Source organism: Pelodiscus sinensis, chromosome 1 (genome assembly GCF_049634645.1).
Source record: "Pelodiscus sinensis isolate JC-2024 chromosome 1, ASM4963464v1, whole genome shotgun sequence".
Lineage (NCBI taxonomy): Eukaryota > Metazoa > Chordata > Testudines > Trionychidae > Pelodiscus > Pelodiscus sinensis.
The window spans coordinates 3,648,938-3,669,318 of NC_134711.1; the positions used below are offsets into that span (position 1 = coordinate 3,648,938).

The window sequence follows — 20,381 nt, forward strand, 5'->3', positions numbered from 1 at the left end:
GGTCAGTTTCAGCAGCGGCTGACTTGGGGACGCCTGGGGCAGAGCAGCTAGGGTGCTGCTGGGTTGGTCCAGTAGCGCTGAGGAGCGGCGCTGCGGGACCAACCCGGCAGCGCCCCAGCTGCTCTACCCCAGGCATCCTGATTCAGCCGCTGCTGAAACTGACCAGCAGCGGCTGAATCGGGACGCCTGGGGCAGAGCAGCTGGGGTGCTGCCGGGTTGGTCCAGTAGCGCTGAGGAGCGGCGCTGCGGGACCAACCCGGCAGCGCCCCAGCTGCTCTACCCCAGGCGTCGGCAAGAAAAGCCTGGTCTTCTGGGGGGTAGGGGGGTGCACTAGCTGCGGTCCCCCCACCCCCAGAAGACCAGGGAGACGCGGGCGGCGGGACTGCCCAGATGCGCCGTGGTCCCACTGCCCGTGTCCTCCGGGGCGAGAAAAGCCCCGTTCGTAAGTACGGAACCGACATAAGTCGGATCCGCGTAACTCAGGGACTGCCTGTACCTGCAACTGTAATTTTTCTTGTCTCTCCTATATTAGAAACAATTAGATGGGAAATGTTTTGGGATTTGCGTGAAAGAAGAGAGAGCAAGAGACAGGTCACCAGAAGGGAACAGAATATTTAATCCTCTCCTTTATTGAAGGAAGTCAGGGTATGTTGAGAGAACAGAGGAAGATTTCTGAGGGGAGTGGATTGGTAGATATGATCTCCAAGTGGTAGAATGGTTCATGTCCTTGAAATATACTGGAAAGTGGGAGGTGAAATTTCTACTGGATTGTGAGACTAGGATACTATTGATGCTTGGTGAATGTGACAGTGTGAGGAGTGAGTTAGCAAAACGTATTTACCTAGAACCTTCAAATGCCCCAACAGTAGAGCCAGCCTATCTTTTTGGACCACTGGACATTCTCTGTAGTTGCAGCTGCTTTTTTGTGATGTGTCTTTCTCGGCATCCACTGTGGGTGAAACTGACTTGAATTATGTAATGCTTGGGTGTTTCATTCTCTTTCTAAGTACTGGAGTGTGGCAGTTCTTCTGAGTCATCCAGAAACTTACTCCTTGTGTGTCAGCTGCCCTCTTGAAGTTTATCCTGGTCACAGAGGTTATTGGTCTCTTCTCCCAGACATGTTAGTGTTTTTAGATTTGCAGCATTGGAAACCAGTGTCTGTTGAAACACTCTACTCTGTAAACCCTTCCCTCATAAGTCACTTCCTGAAATTCTTTATTTTCAGTGTTGCAGCTCTTCTGTAGTTCTCCCAAGCCTGTCTTGAGATATGCAGCTGTAAGGACCCTTAACAAGGTGAGTGTTTCTGAGACTCCGAAGCAAGTGTTCAGATATACATTTTAAAAACAAGGAGTCCTGTGGCACCTTAAAGACCCACAGATTTATTTGCTCATAAGCTTTCCTGGGTAAAACTGATTTAACCAGATGCCTGGGTCTTACCTAATGTTGTGGGTCCTTAAGGTACCACAGGACTTTTCATTGTTTTTGCAGACACAGACTAACACGGCTATCCCTCTGAGATGTATAAATCTTAGGATATGTCTACACAGCAGGGCTAAAGTCGGAATAAGCTATGCAACTTCAGCTATGTCAATTGTGTAGCTGAAGTCAAAGTAGCTTAATTCGGCTTTTGGCACTGTCTACATAGCAGGAGTTGAAGGAAGAGAGCTCTTCCTTCGACTTCCCTTACTCCTCATAAAATGAAGGAGTAAGAATCAGAGTAAAAGATTCTCCAGCTTGACGACATTTCATAATCAAGGCTTGCAGTGTAGACACGCTCTTTGTTATTTCAGAATGTCAGTTATTCTGAAATAACGCTGCTGTGTAGATGTACCCTTAGCGTGAAAAGCAGAATATTATAGGAAACCAAGCTTCTATGCTGAAAGGTGTTTCCTAAGGAAGTAGGGTTGTTACTCATGTGTTTAGTATATGAGCAGCGTCTCCATACAGATAGACCAGTCTTCCACTGCAACAAAAAGCTGTCCAATCATAGTCAGTCTAGATCAGTGTTTCTCAACCAGTGTACGAATACCCTTAGGAGTACTTGAAATCTGGGAGGTACGTCAACACAATTGAAATTTGGAGAGAACTGAATTTTTGTTTTAAGTTTTACAGCACTTTATTGTTTTTATACTTTTTACACCCAAAACTGTCATCATCTGCCCAGCTACGTTGTTTAAGTTGTTTAAACAAATGTGTTGCAATGGTAGGGGGAAAAAAATTGTGTGTCTGAAAACTGTAGCTACTGGGGTACTTAATTTTTTTTAAGGGGTACTTTATAAAGGCTGAGAAACACTGGTCTAGGGAAAGTCAGTTCTGGACCAAGGGACTTATGACACCTTAGAGTTGTAGAACTACTCTATCTGTACATCAGTGCTTCATAGGCAAGTTGAGATTCTGAAGTTTGGGATAGAAAACATTACAGGCGTCTGAATTGGAAGGGTGTGGGGTGAGTAAAACAGTAATCGGACCTGATTTCAAACTGGTGAACTGCAAAGGCTAGGAACACAGAAAGAGAACAATACCACTGCTTACAGCACCAACCAAGCCTTCCAGGTGCCCGACACTGACATAGGGCATGTAACCATGTCTCCCTCTACTGCTGGCTCTGCTAGCTATAATGACCTGCTATTGACAGCGAAAGGAGTCATTTCTGCAGCTCGAGCCTTGCCTGAGCCCTGTGTTTGAAGCTCGAGGGGTTCTCTGGTATGGTCCTTGTTGACAGCCATGGCATCTGTGTAGGTGGCCAGTTTGTTCTGCAAGCACTTGGCCCTGATGAGTGAACAGAAAGCAAATGTTCTGATCCTTGCTCTAGATTACTATTGCCAGAATTGCTTTCTTTTTAGGTGGCTATGAAGCACCCCTCCGCAGTAACTGCCTGCAACCTGGACCTGGAAAACCTGATTACGGACTCCAACCGCAGCATCGCGACCCTGGCCATCACCACGCTGCTGAAAACAGGGAGCGAGAGTAGTGTGGACAGGCTCATGAAACAGATCTCTTCCTTTGTGTCTGAAATCTCAGACGAGTTCAAGGTGAGGCACTGGAGACTTCACTATTGCAAGTTTTCCTCTTCCCGTTTTGTGAAACTTTTCCAGTGACAGAGATGCCTTTAGGGATTGAGTCTTGTCCCGTGAAGCCAGCTGGCGTTTCTAGAGATGCAGGCTGTTGCAGAAAGGTGCCCCTCTGCTTTCTTCCCCTCCTTTTTTCCAAAGATCGTATGGAATAAGAAGCTGCTCTTAGCTGCACTGCAGGGTGCTCTACCAAAGAACTGTTGATTGTCACTGTCTTCTGGGAAGAAGGATGGTTATCGTGACCTTTCCATATATCCAGTACATCTGACCCAGGTCTACCACCACTACTTTTCATACTCTAATAATTCACAGAATCCACTCTAAATTATATCAGAGGTTCAGCAAAAGCCCTCTCAGGCTGATCATTCAAAAGTCAGGACAGAAGGCTGCCTACACATTCTGATCTTTGTTCCCCGTGTACTTTTGGATCAGTCTTTAATAATATAATCGCATACCGTTCCTCTGGACCCCAAAATGAGGCAGGGATCTGCAGGAAATGCTCCTGTTAACGACATTGATTAATTTGTCTCCTGTAGGGCAGTGGAGGAGACGCTCTGTAATGCTCGAGGGGTTGCTTCATGCACAGGCACGTACCCAGTGTAGGTGCAGAGATGTGGCAGCTGACTACTTAGGAACAACAAGCCTATGTAATCCGTGTAACACAGGAAGGGCTGAAAGATGCACTCAACTGCAGAGGGAGTGTACAGAGCAGAATACAATGATCCACACTGGAATTGGGCCAGGCTCTTGGAAAATCAGCTCTCCCCCTTGCCAAAGGCATTAGCGGGTCTCCCCTTGCTAAGCGCGGAGGCCTGTGGCCTACCACTCAGAACAGCTTGTCCAGCATCACAGTGCTCAGCAGCAGGTTGGCATGAGCAGGAGGTAAGAGAGCTGCTTTCTGATTGCTAGCACCTAGCATCAGCCTGGATGCTGAGCTTGTCTCTGGCAAGATCACAACCTGAGGAAATGCACCTGTAAGATGCTACCTGTGACTCATGGCGAAAGAAATTCATGATGCTAAAGTCCTGTGCCCTCTTCTCTCTTGTAGGTGGTGGTAGTGCAGGCCATCAGTGCTCTGTGCCAGAAATACCCACGGAAGCACAGTGTAATGATGACCTTCCTCTCCAGCATGCTCAGGGATGATGTAAGTTTAATAAAGCTGTTCTTACATACCCTCACAGCCACATGCAAGCGGCTATGAGGAATCCTCCTACGGATGTCGATGTGTAGTCGATTACACGATTCCCCGATAAGCATGGGTTTATCAGTTAATCCTGTCAATTATATACAATCCCTCCTCCCCCTTGCTGCTTCTGTATCAGAGGCAGGAAGGTTGGGGAGGTGGGAGCTGATACTCACGGGAAACCAACTTTTAAGTTGCCTTCCTCCTCCCCCTCTCCCCTGCTGCCTCCCACACAGGGTATGTCTACACTTGCTCCCTCTTTCGAGGGAGGGATGCAAATGAAGACATTCGAAATAGTAAATGAAGCCAGGATTTAAATATCGTGTGCTATATTTGCATTGTGGCACTATTTCGAAATACCATGCTGTTAAGACGCGGTTATTTCAAGAGCAAACCCTTCTCTCCAAGTAACCCTTATTCCTCATACAATGAGGTTTACTAGTTATTTTGAGAGAAGGGTTTTCTCTTGAAATAAGTGACTTATTTCGAAATAGCGCCGTAACGTGAATATGCAAATGAAGTGTGTGATATTTAAATCCCAGTTTCATTTGCGATTTCGAATGTCTTCAGTTGCATCCCTCTCTCAAAAGAGGGTGCAAGTGTAGACCTACCCAGAGGCAGCAGCTAGGGGGAGCGGGCGGGAGCCAGCATGCTTGGAGAGCCGTCTTTTAAGCCAGCTTTCCGTGCATGCTGATTCCATGGAGGTGCCCGCCCCCTGTGCTGCTGCCTCCCTCCCTGTGTGTAAATGTCTAATCGCTACATTTTCCAGCAGTTACACGTTTATCGGGTGTTTAACATCCCTAAATCCTGCATTGTTAGTGTTTTGCTTTCATGGCCGTACAGCATCAGTGGGGCTTGACTGACATTTCTGAACAAGACGATGCTTGTTTTAGTTGGTGAGCCATCTGAGCTGTGATTTTTGCCCCCTTTCGGATCAGCCAGCATAATTGCTTGGTACCTCAAAAATTGCCTCAATAAACATTTATAATTTGTATGATCAAGAAGGATTTTGCGTTGGCCTCTGGGATCTGGAGGACACCCCAGCCCATCTCTCCCTCCTCTGACTCTGTTCCTTAATAGCGGGAACCTGTATTACTATCGCGAGGGCAAATGAACACCTGTTCCTGTACAATCAAGGGCTGCATTTGCATTCTGAGCAGCGTCTGAGGGGTGAACCTCCTTCCCTTTCCCTCCTAGGGTGGCTTTGAGTACAAGCGAGCCATTGTAGACTGCATAATCAGCATCATCGAGGAGAACCCTGAGAGTAAGGAATCGGGCTTGGCTCATCTCTGTGAGTTCATTGAAGATTGTGAACACACTGTTCTCGCCACAAAGATTCTCCACCTCTTGGGCAAGGAAGGGCCAAGGACTCCGTCCCCATCTAAATACATCCGCTTCATCTTCAACAGGGTAGTGCTGGAGAATGAAGCCGTGAGAGCTGGTAAGCTGCACAGTTAAACTCTTGACTGGCTACATGCATGCAAACATGGAGCTGTTTGCTTCTGGCTTGTCCTTTGTGAACATAACTGTCAAAGGGAAAGCGGGTAATGAGCGTGGAGGAGAAATGTTACCTACTCTTAAGTCCAATGCATGAGTCTGTACAGATCCGACTAGGCGTCATGAAAGCCAAGCTAGAAGGGGCTTGACTAGGAAAGTGTTTTTTCTTCTATGAGATCTCTTCTGAAATCTGTTGCTTTGCTTCCCCTCCCACCCCCCAGAGAATCTTTCACAGTGTCTTCAAAGCAGTTGGCCTTCTCCTCCCCACAGTCCGATCCGAGTGGAATATCTCCCTAGAAGACCCCATTCTGGGCCAGTAGAAGAGAGAGGTTAGGAAATTAAAACCGAGCTTACATTTCTGTTGTGAGCCGGATTGGATTGGATTGAAACCTGCTCTTCTGAGTGCTGTTGTGTTAGCACTGAGGCTTGGGGCCAGATACACAGAATCTGATGAGCGCCAAGACGACCTTGTCACAGGCAGCGCTGCTCATTGCTGGGATGGGGCCTCCTGCTGGTCACTCTAGGGAATAGCTCGCCAGATTGGTGCTCCTCTCCACGGTTGCATGCTCTCCTTGGTCTCTCTGGGCTTCGACACCACTCTCACTCCTTGGGCTGCTTGCCTCTTCATGATTCGGCCCTCCAGCCAGGGCATAGCATGTGTTTTCCCTTCCAGAGGACCAAAATCTGTCCTGGGCCAGTCCTGGGCCATCTTCCCATTCGTGTCTCGCTGGCTGGCAGGGAACCGAGGCCGACATTTACTCCGGGTTCCTGTTTAGGTGCGCTAGCAGCAGCAGCCACTGTTGGCTCTTACCCTGTACCTTGCTGCATTTCCCCTGACCCTTTCCTGCTCTTGCTTTCCTGATTTGCCTGCCCAAACTCTCTCCTTTCAGGGAGAAACTCTAGGCTAGTCTCTCTAGCCCCAAATGCATCTCTCTTCTCTCAGGGAATGAGTGCAAACTGCTCCCCTGCAGGCCCTGTCTGTGCTTAGCTCCTGGGCTTTAAAAAGGCCCTTCCTCTTCCAGTTCAGCTGAGCCTCCAACTACTTTCCTGTCTCCCAGGTTCTTCTTCCACGTGCAGCCTGAGCAGTTAATTGGCCCACATAGCCATCTTCCCCTCTTTAGGCCATGGGGTGGGGTGAACGCACCATCACAGACTTGCTGTGCAGAAACTGTACGGCATAGTAGCCACAGAGCCTATAGGAAGAACCTTCAAAAGTGAAATGTAATAGAGTTAAATTCTCCCCTTTGTGTATGTAAAGGTCCCACACAGCCAGTGCTGAAGTAAAATTAAGTCAGGGATTGGAGGTTTATTAGCTTGAACTGGTGGCTTTAGGGGATAGGTATTGGGATAAAGCGCCTCAATCTTTAATGTAGAATAGTGATAGAAATGTAGCTGTGTTAGTCTGGTGTAGCTGAAACAAAATACAGGACTATGTAGCACTTTAAAGACTAACAAGATGGTTTATTAGATGATGCGCTTTCGTGGGCCAGACTAAAGTGCTTGCTTGATTTTTAAGTGATTGGTTCCAAGCTGGTGGCCCAGGTCAGTAGTGAGGAAAGTCACTGCCCTCTGTGGCAAATGAGCTTCTTTAAAGTACTTCCTACTGTGTGTGGGCACATCTCCGCAGCAGGGCTAATGCCGAAATAAGCTACGCAACTTGAGCTACGTCAATTACGTAGCTTACGTTGAAATAGCTTATTTCGGCTTTTGGCGCTGTCTGCACAGCAGGAAGTGTGTGTTAGAGCTAGAGCACTCTTTCCCCCGACTTCCCTTACTCCTCAAAAAATGAGGGCCCTCTAGCTCGACATTATTTCGACATTATGTCAGTCTAATTGTGTGCGGTGGAGACGCGGGCAGACGTTATTCCGAAATAACACTGCTGTGTAGACATAACCTGTGTGTGTGTGTGTGTGTGTGTTTGTTTGTTTGTCCGTCCGTCCGTCCGTCCGTCCCTCCCTCCCTCCCTCCCTCCCTCCCTCCCAACGGTTGGAATGCTAGATAATTCATCCAGAACTGGTTTGAGGTGAAGTAGCGTGGTGGGTCTGATTCAGAGGAGCATTGGACTGCCGTTGCCCATCCTAGCCCTCTTCTGTTAGAGGAGCAGACCCCAGAGTGTTGACCGGATGCCTTTTAGTACTGAGGCAGCATTCTTTAAATAGAATTGAAAAGTTTCTCCACTTATGTGAGGGTCTATAAATGGGGTGGCTCAGATTTTAAGAGAAAGCTCCGCGATCGTAACATCAGGACAATTACGCACACGTTGGCTTTGAACTCCTCCGCGCGGGTTTGGGAACAGACCTCTGGCTCCAGGCTGAGCACCTCTCCCACCCCTGTGTTTTCTCTTCTAGCTGCTGTGAGCGCATTAGCGAAGTTTGGGGCCCAGAATGAAAGCCTTCTTCCAAGCGTCCTGGTGCTTTTGCAGAGGTGAGCAGCAGAGGGAATGCCAGGGCGTGTGCCAAGCCAAGTCAGTACCTGAATGGAAGGGAACCAGTGTGCTGAACAAGAGATGGGACGTTATTCAGGGGCATTATTCCCTTTGAATCCCTTCTGGTGCTAGGGAACACAGGGCCACCAAAGTGGTAGTGTGTTGAGTGAATCTCAGAGCAGCGCCTGACCCCTTGGAGTCACTTAAACATCTCGTGGTTCTATTATGAAAAGTAAGGGTGTTGAACATGTCCTTAAAGGATTCCGTTGTGGGTAGCACTGCTAGGTGGTGACGTACAAATGTTTATCCTCTCGTGTCCCATGAAGCAATAAATAATCCATTTCACTGTGAGGGCAAGTAACATGCTCTGGGCCCAGTAGTGACTCTTAGGGTTGGACTCAGATGTTACATTCTCACAGACCTATACAACTTCCAGTGGAACTGTCCAGCCTCCTTAGCATACTCTGTACGGTTAGGTCTGTTTGGCGACAGCCACCTAAAACTATGTAGCACTGCTGTGCATTTTAAAACAGCCATGTTTCAGGGGTGGGCAACAATTCACTAGGTAACGAATGTGCCTGGGGATCTTTTGGGGTACCTTGTGTATAGAGTAGGAATTGTAATCTACCTACATCTGGATTCTTAAAAGAAGACTTGATGGCCATGTTGATGTGCTTGTCCCCTTTCTGTGCCCTTTGGTGCGGTTCATGTATCTGACAATAACATTTTCTAAAACCCTGTTTGGATTCCCTCCAAGACTCTTTCTGCTGAACTTCCAAAGAATGCAGTTCGACTCCAGCCATTGTCTTTCAACTATCTTTATTTGGCATACAGCATCGCTACACCAAACTAATCCGCTTCAAATGCAGGAGGGATGGATACGGGGTACATCGCTGCTCCAAAGTTATACAGAAACCTTCACTCTTTTTATCCCTTTTAACACTCACATTGCATCACACATGTTTGGATTGACTTGGGTACTTTGCAGGCCCCCATCCCTCTGTGGTATGTGTTGTCCATGCACTGAATATCGTTTCACTTCTTTACCTCATATCTACGTGATAAATTTCCTTTATTTCATATTTAATGATTCCCTGCGTGTTCTTCCTCTTATCTTAACTGGCTCAGATGTTCTGTCCACTGAGTCTGCTGACCTATTTATTTTATTTAGGATAAACATTGTTTCAACCTCATGATTCATTTATGTCCCTAATTCTATCTTCCAAAAAATGAGGCCTCCTTCTGTGTGTTAATTATTCATATCAGGCTAGGTCTCCGCTACAAACCCCTGTCAGAATCAGTAGCCCCAAAATATGAGCTGCAGGTGTGTATTGGCCCAGGTTTACAGGCTAACAACCCAAATGATGATCTCCTCAATTCCTTTGATATACATGAGACCCTTACATTGTGTGAGCTCGCTATTTGCGGTTCCTGGTGTGCGTGGGTTTCCTGTCACGGCGAGGGGAGGGTGGCTCCCAGCGTTTGCAGGCGAGGGTTTCCTATGCTACACTTGAGTATGAATGCTAAGTGACTGCCACGCACATAACAAAGAGGACTCTTGTGTCCACAAGACAGCAGAGTGAATAGCTGTGCCACGCAGACTTTGATTTTAATATTTTACAGGTCTGGGGGATGGCACAAATCTCGCACCTCTAAAATATAACAATAGATCACAACTATAATACAGTGTGAGGTGTTTTTCCCCCGTGTAATCTGTAAATCAATCAGCAGGGTTTGGTGAGCATTGCAGTGTCCAGTCCAGTGTTTCTTCCATCATGCTGGATTTTGATCGCAGCGCATTCCTTTCCCCAACAGGTGTATGATGGACAGCGATGACGAAGTTCGCGACAGAGCAACATTTTACCTGAACGTGCTTCAGCAGAGACAGATTGCACTGAACGCTGCCTATATCTTTAATGGTTGGTAATAGAAACGAGCACAGCACTGGTCGTCCGAGAGAACTGCACTTTTCTTACAGTGGCAGCCAAACTGTGTGGTGTTAACACTGCTCAGTAAAGTACCTGAATGCTACTTAATGTATAGTTGCAGAGGGAGTAATGTCTAGTGGCTAGAGCGTAGGCATTAGTACTCAGGACTCCTGGGTTCTGTTTCCAGCACTGCTGTGCTGTGGGACTTTGGACCAGGTTCTTATCCCCCATTGCTCATGAAGTGCTTTGGGGACCTTGGAGGGAATGTTGTGTGCAGTGGATTTATTATTAAGACATTGTGTATTTGCAGGACAGTTTGCCACTCCTAGGAGATGTATTCATGCTGTGTGTCAATCCTCAGGGGCCCTCTGTGCACCGGTTCTCTCTCCCTGCCTTGTTCAGAGCAGCCTTTCTAAGCCCATTAACATCGGGAGGCATTTGCAGTGCCCTGCTCACCACGGAGCTAAACTGTGGTTTGCCATCTTCTCTTAAACTAAACCTGGGCTGCATTTGGGCCACACTGTTCCATGCATCCAGCAGTGCCGCAGCCCAACCGAGAGGTGCTCCAAGCCCTTTCCAAAGCGTTCCTTGCGTGATGTCGTAAGAGAGGTAGTTGAGGCGCAGGCCTGATGATCAGACTCTGGGACTGCTCTGCAGCAGCCCTAAGTACTCGCCCGTGTAGTGAGCACTGCAGGTTATGCTCTCTCCCCAGACGCTCTGTATATTCACCACCTGTATGTTGCAGGGCTGACGGTCTCCGTTCCTGGGATGGAGAAAGCCCTGCACCAGTACACGCTGGAGCCTTCTGACAAGCCTTTTGACATGAAGACCGTTCCATTAGCTACTGCACCAGTCTTTGAACAGAGAACAGGTAACATTCTGGCTTCCCTTTAAGTAGCAGCTGTTTGAGAAGGGGCTGGCTTCGTAGGCCAGGTATCAAGGTTATGAACCCAGTACTTGGACTTCCTAAAGCTGCATGCTCCAGTCACAGCAGGGCCGGAACAGCCAACACTCTTTGGAGACGGATACATTTAACACCACGTAGCTATTGGGGTGTTTGGTCTGATGAGGTGCTGTCTGATGACGGGAGAGCAGGCTATTTTCCATAAGAATAAGTGGTTTGCCCCAGTGTCTTTGGCCCAAATTCTTCTCTCCTACGCCAGAGCAGTGTTCACTACCGCCTTTGGCCCTGGAGGTCCCTGCACTTCAGAGCTGCCATGTGTATAATTTATGAGCAGCTTCTGGCTCTGAGGATGAGAGGAGCTATATAAACCAAAATGTTTTAATCATTTTGCCAGTTTTCAGTTTCATGCCTAATGCATTTCTCATCTCCTGGTGCTTTCGCAATAACATGGATAGAATTCTCACATGCCCTCCATTAGATCTTGCAGGCTGGGGGAATTAATGAATCCCAGTAAGTGAACTCCACCTTCGGTCAGGAATTAAGCAGTGTTGCCTCACAAACATATCAGGAATGCAGGTCCACGATTCCTCCAACTAGTGGGTCTCGCACAGCCGCGGAGCTCTGCTGCGTGAATGCAGAACTGCACAAGACAGGCTACCGTCTCATAGAGCACCAGTGTGCTGCTACTCTGTTCTTGGGAGACCGTGGAATTAATCGGATTCCAAATCATTAATCTCCCTTCCCTTGGGAGGTCACCGATTGTGAGGAGAAGAGGGACGCGATGCATCGATTAGTGTGAGCAAAAATTGGATGAGAAACAGCGTACAGTAAAATGGGTGGAACGCCCTGACGGCTTAGTGAATGTGCCGGGGAAGATTCAGTGGGGTCTGAAATGAGTCTCGGAGGAACTTTACCACAGTATCTTTGCTTCTCCTCTTGCAGAAATTGCACTAGTGGCCAGCAAGCCTGAGAGAGTTGCTCCGTCCCGCCAGGACATATTCCAAGGTATGGGGAGAGCAGACCAGACCAGTTGGTTCTCTAAGGCAGTGTGGGCTGCAGAGGAACATCTCGGGGGCACAGCAGGGCCCGGGCCAGCCCTCCTGGGGTGGGGATAGCACCCCCCCCAGCTCTGCTCCAGCCCCTGCCCCCAGTCACCGTTGTGGCCCTGGCTCCTGGTTGCAGCTTGGCCCCTCACCTTCCCTCTTGGCCCCCCGTCTCTGGCTATGACTCCCCTTCTAGCCCCCTGCCTGGCTGCGATTCCAAGCCCCCGTAGGCATGGACACATTTCATTCCTGGTGGGGGGGGGAGGGGAAATTGGGCACCTCTGCTCTGATGCTGGAAGACCAGTGGAGGGAGACGTGGCTGTGCCAGGCGTTTCGCTGCCAGTAGGAAAGGGGTGAGTCTCTCACGGGTCACCAGAAAGCGCCCAAAGCTGTCCGTCTGTTTCTGTGCAGAACAACTGGCGGCCATTCCCGAGTTTAAGAGCTTGGGTCCCTTGTTCAAGTCCTCGGAGCCTGTGCAACTTACAGAGGCGGAAACCGAATACTTTGTGTGCTGTACTAAGCACATCTTCACGAATCATCTGGTTTTCCAGGTAAGGCGAGTACATTTGCTGGAGTCCCAAAGGGACTCTGCAGAGACTGGGTATGTCATAAATGCCTTGGTGTTTAGCGTGTGCCGGAGAAGAACATCCTGTCCTAGTGGGAGCTATAGTTGTGAACAAGTCGAGTGTACAAGACCCCTCAAGACCTCCAGCCTTCTGTTTCGAGGCAAGTGCTGAGCAAACTTGTCCTGAAAATCACGGGAGGGGGAGATATGAGCAAGTCTGTAGAGTTCCTCCACCATCAAGATCGCAGAGAGCATGATTGGTAAAGAGCGGGGGTATTCCTCATGTTCAAGGAACTGCTGTGGCAGAGGTCTCACAAGCTTTGATAGAAATGTTTCTCACTCAAGTCTCCTCCTCCTTATGCTTCACTCTTGCAGTTCGACTGCACGAACACCCTAAACGACCAGTTATTAGAGAGGGTCACGGTGCAGATGGAACCGTCGGAGGGTTACGATGTGATTCGCTGCTTCCCAGCCGCCAGCCTTCCTTACAACCAGCCAGGCATATGCTACACTCTCGTCCGACTGCCCCAGGATGATCCCACTGCAGGTACCACGTGGAACGATAGTGCTTTGCATGTGTAGGCCGCCTGACTGAATTCTCAGAGACCCTGGCAAGACGCTTAGGATTTGCATTGAAGGTGTTTTGTGTCTTGTGTGTTAAAACCCAAAAACAATGATGGAGTCTTTCATGTCGCTTTCACTGGTGTTTGTGTAGGATCTACAGTTAGTCAAAATAATATCTACTCTTAGAAATACCTACAACTATGCTGGATGATTGAAAGAAAAATAGGGTAAAGGAGGTGGAGCAGTGCAGCTAATGACAAGGGGAAACTGAGTTTTTCTTGTCTGGAGGATACCTGAGCAGCAAACTGGAAAATGTGTTCATTGCCGGAACCATAAGAGCAGAATCAGCCCCTTTTTAATCCGAAAAAGCGGCGAGGAGTCCTGTGGCACCTTATAGACTAACTGAAGTGTAGGAGCATAAGCTTTCATGGGCAAAGACCCACTTCGTCAGATGGCTAGCCAGAGTTTGGGGCCCAAGGGAATGCTAGGACTAGAAATGGCAGATAGGTACTTTGACATGATTTTGTTTATAGAGAATGCACAAAGGCCCGTGTCTCTGACAGCAGGAGGAATCAAATAGCATGAAACTGCTTCTTTGCTCTCGGCTCCAAGAACACTTTTCTCCGCTTGCCCACATCTCCTGACCCCAAAACCTCTCCCACGGTTTTTCCGGGGTCGGATGCTGCGCATTCAGCTACTTCTTCCGTCTGGCTTCATCACTCTCTTGCTTTTTGCCTGTCTCTCTACTCTCTGTGTTCTGCCTTGCCTCACATGCGCACACACAGTACAAACAAGTCTCAGCAAAAGTCCTCTCTCTGCTCCGTCCAAACTCCTCGGGAGTGGGGGGGTTACATCCCCCATCTTAGGTGGAGGGCTTTCGATTAACTCATCCAGACAGTTACGTACGTTCAAGGTACACGCCCATGCTCAAAGGAGTTGGGGGGAGTCAGTGCAACACCAAGAGGTCTCGGCGTAACAGTCCACCTCTTAATTCCACCCAGAGGGACCCATTCCAAATAGAAACAAATTACCAAAGGGTTCCTGGTTAATTATCTACATGTATGCAGTGTCTTTCTGTCACGCCCTATTCATATTGCCAATCCAAACTGATTCCTTATTTCCACCCCACCCTTTGAGGGATATTTCGCTCTCTGCTGGACTTCCTTTTTGGGAAGTGGGCCCCTTTTTGCCAACCCCTCTGGAATGTCACTCGCATGTGATTTACTGGCTGTTCTATTTATCTCCGGAACTTCCATAAGAACAGCCATATCTGGCCAGACCAAAGGTCCATCCAGCCCAGTATCCTGTCTGCCGACAGTGGCCAATGGCAGGTGCCCCAGACGGAGGGAACACAACCGGGAATCCTCATGTGATCCCTCTTCTGTCACCCACCTCCAGACAAACAGGCTAGGGACACCATTCCTACCCATCCTGGCTAATAGCCATTGAAAGACCTAACCTCCAGGAATCTATCTAGCTCCTGTTTTGAACCCTGTTAAAGTCCTGGTCTTCACCACACCCTCTGGCAAGGAGTTCCACAGGTTGACGGCACTGAGTGAAGAAAAACTTCCTTTTGTTTGTTTTTAAAACTTGCTGCCTGTTAATTTCATTTGATGACTCCCAGTTCTTCTATTGTGGGAATAAGTAAATAACTTTTGCTTATTCACTTTTTCCACACCAGTCATGATTTTATAGATTTTTATCATATCCCCCCTTAGTTTCCTCTTTTCTAAGCTGAAAAGTCCCAGACTTTTAAACCTCTCTTCATATGGGACCCGTTCCAAACTTTCCATCTCCACTTCCACAGCTACAGACTCACATTCAGGAGAGGTAGCCACGGTGCCCCCTAAAGAGTAAACTACAGCATCTGTGTCAATACAAAGGGGGGTTAGAAAGAAGGATAGGAGCAGACAGGTGCCGTCCCAACTGGAAATGCAAAATCCCACCCTGCTGACCATGGAAATGATTTTACTCTTCTCTGCCTGTCAGAAACATTCAGCAAACCAACAAGGATCGGTTCTTGTTTGAGCCACATGCGCTTTAGCAGCAAAGATTGTCCTGAAACCCTGGGTCACAAAACAGGGGTTAACAGACCTTGCTGAAAAGCTACCACAGCAGGCAGCTGTTTCTGCCCCCAGCAGCAGAACAATTGATTCGCTGCAAACCCAGGCCATATCTGCGGACATGAAGTCGGTGGATGTGATATACCTTGACTTTAGCAAAGGTTTTGATACGGTCTCCCACAGTATTCTTGCCATCAAGGTAAGGAAGTATGGATCGGATAAATGGACTGTAAGGTGGATAGAAAGCTGGCTAGATTATCGGCCCCGACGGGTAGTGATCAACTGCTCAATGTCTGGTTGTCGGTCGGTTTCTAGCGGAGTGCCCCATGGGTCAGTTCTAGGGCTGGTTTTGTTCAACATCTTTATTAATGACCTGGCCGAGGGGCTAGATTGCACCCTCAGCAAGTTTGCAGATGACACTAAGCTAGGGGGAGAGGTAGACATGTTGGAGGGTAGAGAGAGGGTCCAGAGTGACCTAGACAAATTGAAGATTAGGCCAAAATAAATCTGATGAGGTTCAATAAGGACAAGTGTAGAGTCCTGCCCTTGGGAGGGAAGAATCCCAAGCATTGGTACAGGCTGGGGACCGACTGGCTAAGTAATAGTTCTGCAGAAAAGGACCTGGGGGTTACAGTGGATGAGAAGCTGGATATGAGTCAACAAGGTACCTTTGTAGCCAAGCAGGCTAATGGCATATTAGGTTGCATTAGGAGCAGCATTGCCAGCAGATCCAGAGAAGTGATTATTCCCCTTTATTCGGCCCTGGTGAGGCCACATCTGGAGTATTGTGTCCAGTTCTGGGCCCCCCACTACAAAAAGGATGTGGACGCATTGGAGAGGGTCCAGCGGAGGGCGACCAAAATGATTCAGGGGCTGGAGCACATGACCTACAAGGAGAGGCTGAGGGACTTGGGTTTGTTTAGTCGGCAGAAGAGAAGAGTGAGGGGGGATTTGACAGCAGCCTTCAACTTCCTGAAGGGGGGCTCCAAAGGGGATGGAGAGAGGCTGGTTTCAATGGTGACAGATGGCAGAACAAGGAGCAATGGTCTCAAGTTGTGGTGGGAGGGGTCCAGGTTGGATATTAGGAAAAACTATTTCACTAGGAGAGTGGAGAAGCCCTAGAGGTGTTTAAGTCCCAGCTTACAGAGCCCTGGCTGGGACGATTGAGTTGGGGTTGGTCCTGCTTTGGGCAGGGGGTTGGACTCACTGACTCCTGAGATCTCTTCCAGCCCTGGGATTCTGTGCTTCTATGTCAAGGGGATTTCCACAGACAGGATTTGTGAGAGACGTACCCTTGCAACGATTACACAATGATTAGCTGTAATGAAATGTGAGCCAATTAGCTTGGGCTGTGTCAGCCACTCTCACTTCTCATTTGGAGTCCAGTGGTCCAAGCATCAAACCCAATAGTCAGACAGTGATAGGGACAAGGGTACCTGTCTCCAGTTGAGACCACCTAGGGAGTTCAGTCTTAGATCCCCTGCCCCCTAGGGCGTCTTTGGTCTAGTAACTGTTCTGTTTGAGCCTGTGCCAGTTTTTCCTACGCTCTTTCTAGATTCTGTTATGCACTCAACAGCTAAACTCTTGTTGAACTGCCTAGATCTAAACAAAGCCCGGGGTGGGAGTGATCTTTGTACTTGCCACAGTACCCACATGTCACTGAACTGTTTCCTTTAATTGTTGCATTAGTGCCAATCTCCCTGGCTTGACTCACTTAATCATCAGTTTTGTGATTCTTCAAGAAGGGAGTGAGCCAGAATAGAATCCCCTCTTTCATCAGGTGAGCTGTTAAGTTGATTAAATAGTAACTAACTATAGAAAATCGCCACGGTTACGTGCTGCAGGCTCTGCGGTATCAAGCTGATTAAAATAAGCTTTAAATGGCAGAGCCCACAGCGACGCCTCCCTGCAGGCTGCGTAGCTTCCCTGCAGCAAGGAAACCTCCTCCGAGTGGCGCTAGCAGCCCTTGCTCACCTAGCCCTGCTGCAGCAAAGCCACCTCCCCAGGAACCGGCTGAGTTCAGCCAACACCGTGAACCAGTAAGCACCAGCATATCGATTACATGGTTAGTCAGTTACACTCTAGCATCCCTAGTATTAGACCTAGTGCTGTACTGACAGGGCTCATACTGCTAATTCAGACAGGAAACTGGCCAGCAGGTCAGGCCTCACAGTATGGCCAAGTAGAGAAGAGATTTAGAAGTTTTCCTCGTGCAGTTAACTGGGTTAAACCCACCGCTCTAGGGGATTGAGAGACTTTTGCCTTTCCTTCACACGAAAAGTGTCATGGGGCTGGAGGTTCGTTTAACCTGGTTACGTTTGTGTCTGGGACTGGATTTTTTTCTGTTACTTTTATGCCGGTGGGAACTTTTAGAATTGGGACGAGCTGGAGTTGAGGTTTTCGATCATAATCTGTGGCAGACCATGGCAGTGGTTGGGCTGGCTTCCAAAGGCTAGGAACGCCTGTCGGATCGGACTCCAGAGGATATTGCCTGGCTCCAGTGTGCTTTCATTTCTGGATAGGCCCTATCTGGGAACCTTCCCTTGGGGTTTATTCCCACACTATCTGGGGAACCTGCTTCATCTGCTCCTTGGCGGGCGAGATCATCCGTGCGGTGCTACTGCTAGTCCCTTTACGGGAAAGAGGGCTCCGCACTCAGTACAGACACAAACTTTGCTTCTGATTCTCTGCCTTTTCCCCAGTCGCTTGTACGTTCAGCTGCACGATGAAATTCACAGTCCGAGACTGCAACCCAAACACGGGGGTGCCAGAGGACGATGGCTATGACGATGAATATGTGGTAAGTTCACATTTGTTTGCTGCACCTAGAGCATGAGCAGGTCCGCCAACCAGGGGAAGTGGGGGGGCGGGGGAGGACAATTGCCCCGGCCTGGTGATTCTAAAGAGCCCCAGACTCCCAGCTACTATGGTGGCCGCCAGAACCCCAGGCCCTTTAAAATCCCCACCAGAGTCCTACACTGTGTGCACTGGCCGGCTTTGAGAGCCACACACATTGCCCAGGGTCACAGCGATCCTGTTGGCTCTGCTGAGTGTCTTCCTGTCCCTGTGGGCTGCTGGTTGCTCTGCCCTCATTTCCTTTTGTGTCTTCCCTGCCCCCTGCTCTTTTCTGTCATCTTTCTGTCTGGAATCCTGCTGGCTGATCACCCTTTGCCTCGTTAATGTCTCTTAAAACCTCGAGCTGCCAGGTCTTTGTGCCAGGACTCTATTTATGGGCCCTTTGTTAATCTTTGTGTGACCCTGTCCCACCCTCCCTGAACCTTTGCCTGTACTGTGCGTTGTGCCCTGTGCAGAGAGGGGTGTGAGTTGACGTACAGAGCAACTACTCCGGCTCAGACTTTCCCTAGATCAGTGTCCCCAACTTTTGTATGTCCAGGATCACTTCTGGAATTTAAGGGCAACGGAAGATCTACCCTGCCCCACTCACTTCAACCCCTCCCCCCCGGTCATTCACTCTTCCCCCACCCTTGCTCACTTTTACTGGGCTGGGGCAGGAGGGTGGAATTCGGCAGAGGGATTGGGGGCAGAAGGGGAGGTTTGGGTGCTGGCTCTGGTAGGGGGCAGGGCTGGGGCTTGGAGTGCTGACTCGGAGAAGGGGATCAGGGCTTGGGCAGCTGCATGGGGGTTCAGCGTGCAAGAGAGGGGATGGATGTTGACTCTAGGAGGGGGGTCAGGGTGGGTTTTGGGGTGCTGGTTCTGGGGGGGTATCCAGGGCTGAGAAGCTGGAGGGGCACAGCAGACAGAGGCACCCTGGCTGGCCCTACCCCCACACTAGAGCCCTGCACAGATACAGACGCCTACTCACAGACACACGTTGGTATCCGCTGCTCCGCAGGGCGCTGCTCCCAGGGGACGCTGCGGCCCTGCTGCTCCCAGGAGCCTGCGCCAGCAGCTTCTGCCAGGGGGGCTGTAAACACGGGACAGGAGACGCAGCTGGGGGCGGTGCAGCTGCTCGGCCAGGAGAAGCTGCCGGTGCAGAGTGATGGCTCCTGGGAACAGTGGCACCTTGCTCCTCTCCTTTGGTGGCAGCTGCTCCCGGGAGGGGGGGGGGGGGGGGGATCACATGAGTCCTGGCACTGCCTCCATCAGCTCCCATTGGCCAGTTTCCTGTTCCCAGCCAATGGGAGCTGCGTGCCAAGGCTCCTCCCCTCTGCCCCACACATGGGGCCATGCTGGCCGCTCCTGGGAACAGCCAATGAGCCGTGGCAGGTAGGGAGCCTGCCTATCGCGAGTGACTGGAATACCTCCCCCTCCCCCTCCCCCCTGGTCGACCAGTGACGGCCCGGTTGGTGACCACTGCCCTAGATGTAGAATAGGCTCTAGAATGTGACCTCCAGGTGAAGCCTGCTTGGTTGCTAGTGCATTCGTTTTGCTCCCCTGCGTTTGTAAGTCAAGCCCTGCTCATAACCTCCCCGCCAGCGTTACTTGGCTTCTGCTTTCTAGGCCTTCATGCGCATGCAGAACTGCAGGTGGCCTCTGAAACGAGGCTAGTACCCTGGGGCTGGGCCAGTTCTGACTCTATCCTGTGCTGCTGTCTCTTCCCCACCCCCAAAGCGGATGCGTCACGCGGCCCATGACGTTGGCAGCTGTCAGACGTCTGTGCATTAGCCCTGGCCAAGCGAGTGGGATTTCAAGTGTTGCTGTGAGCGGCAGACTGGGCTAGCCGCCCTGAGCACAGTCCTATCTCAGACCCTCCGCACGTGTGCAGGGAGCTGCTCTGCCCCGCCATGGAGGCTGCACTGCTGGTTTTAGTGCACTAACTGGGCCTGAGCTAGCGTGAGTCCATCTGTCCCCGCTGGAAATCAGCCCTGCAGCTCAAAGGGAAGATCCTCTCGTGCGAGATTCTGCGCAGCCTAAATTCTCCCTTGTTTCTCTGCCAGCTGGAAGACCTGGAGGTAACCGTGTCCGACCATATTCAGAAGGTCCTAAAGCCCAACTTCGCAGCTGCCTGGGAGGAAGTGGGAGACGACTTTGAGAAAGAGGAAACCTTTGCGCTCAGTTCAATTAAAACACTTGATGGTGAGACCATTCCTTCTCCTTCTAACAGACAGGGCTGTTCAGCTGAAGGAGCAGGGTGGGAGAGGTTTGGGGAAAGATGCATCTGGGACCTAATAGATTTG

At 49.7% G+C, this 20,381-nt stretch overlaps 1 protein-coding gene across 1 annotated transcript in view; it reads left to right on the forward strand.

Annotated features, from left to right (window-relative positions):
* The window catches only part of COPG2 (coat protein complex I subunit gamma 2), a 38,739-nt gene that overhangs the window by 16,504 nt on the left and 1,854 nt on the right, over positions 1-20,381 (forward strand). Inside the window, exons 11-22 of the mRNA XM_075925202.1 lie at positions 1,226-1,293; positions 2,844-3,032; positions 4,120-4,215; positions 5,452-5,695; positions 8,100-8,175; positions 9,992-10,095; positions 10,850-10,975; positions 11,951-12,013; positions 12,463-12,602; positions 12,992-13,163; positions 17,946-18,043; positions 20,142-20,280. Of these exons, the coding sequence (XP_075781317.1) occupies positions 1,226-1,293; positions 2,844-3,032; positions 4,120-4,215; positions 5,452-5,695; positions 8,100-8,175; positions 9,992-10,095; positions 10,850-10,975; positions 11,951-12,013; positions 12,463-12,602; positions 12,992-13,163; positions 17,946-18,043; positions 20,142-20,280 (1,515 nt within the window). The remainder of the gene's footprint in view (positions 1-1,225; positions 1,294-2,843; positions 3,033-4,119; positions 4,216-5,451; positions 5,696-8,099; positions 8,176-9,991; positions 10,096-10,849; positions 10,976-11,950; positions 12,014-12,462; positions 12,603-12,991; positions 13,164-17,945; positions 18,044-20,141; positions 20,281-20,381) is intronic.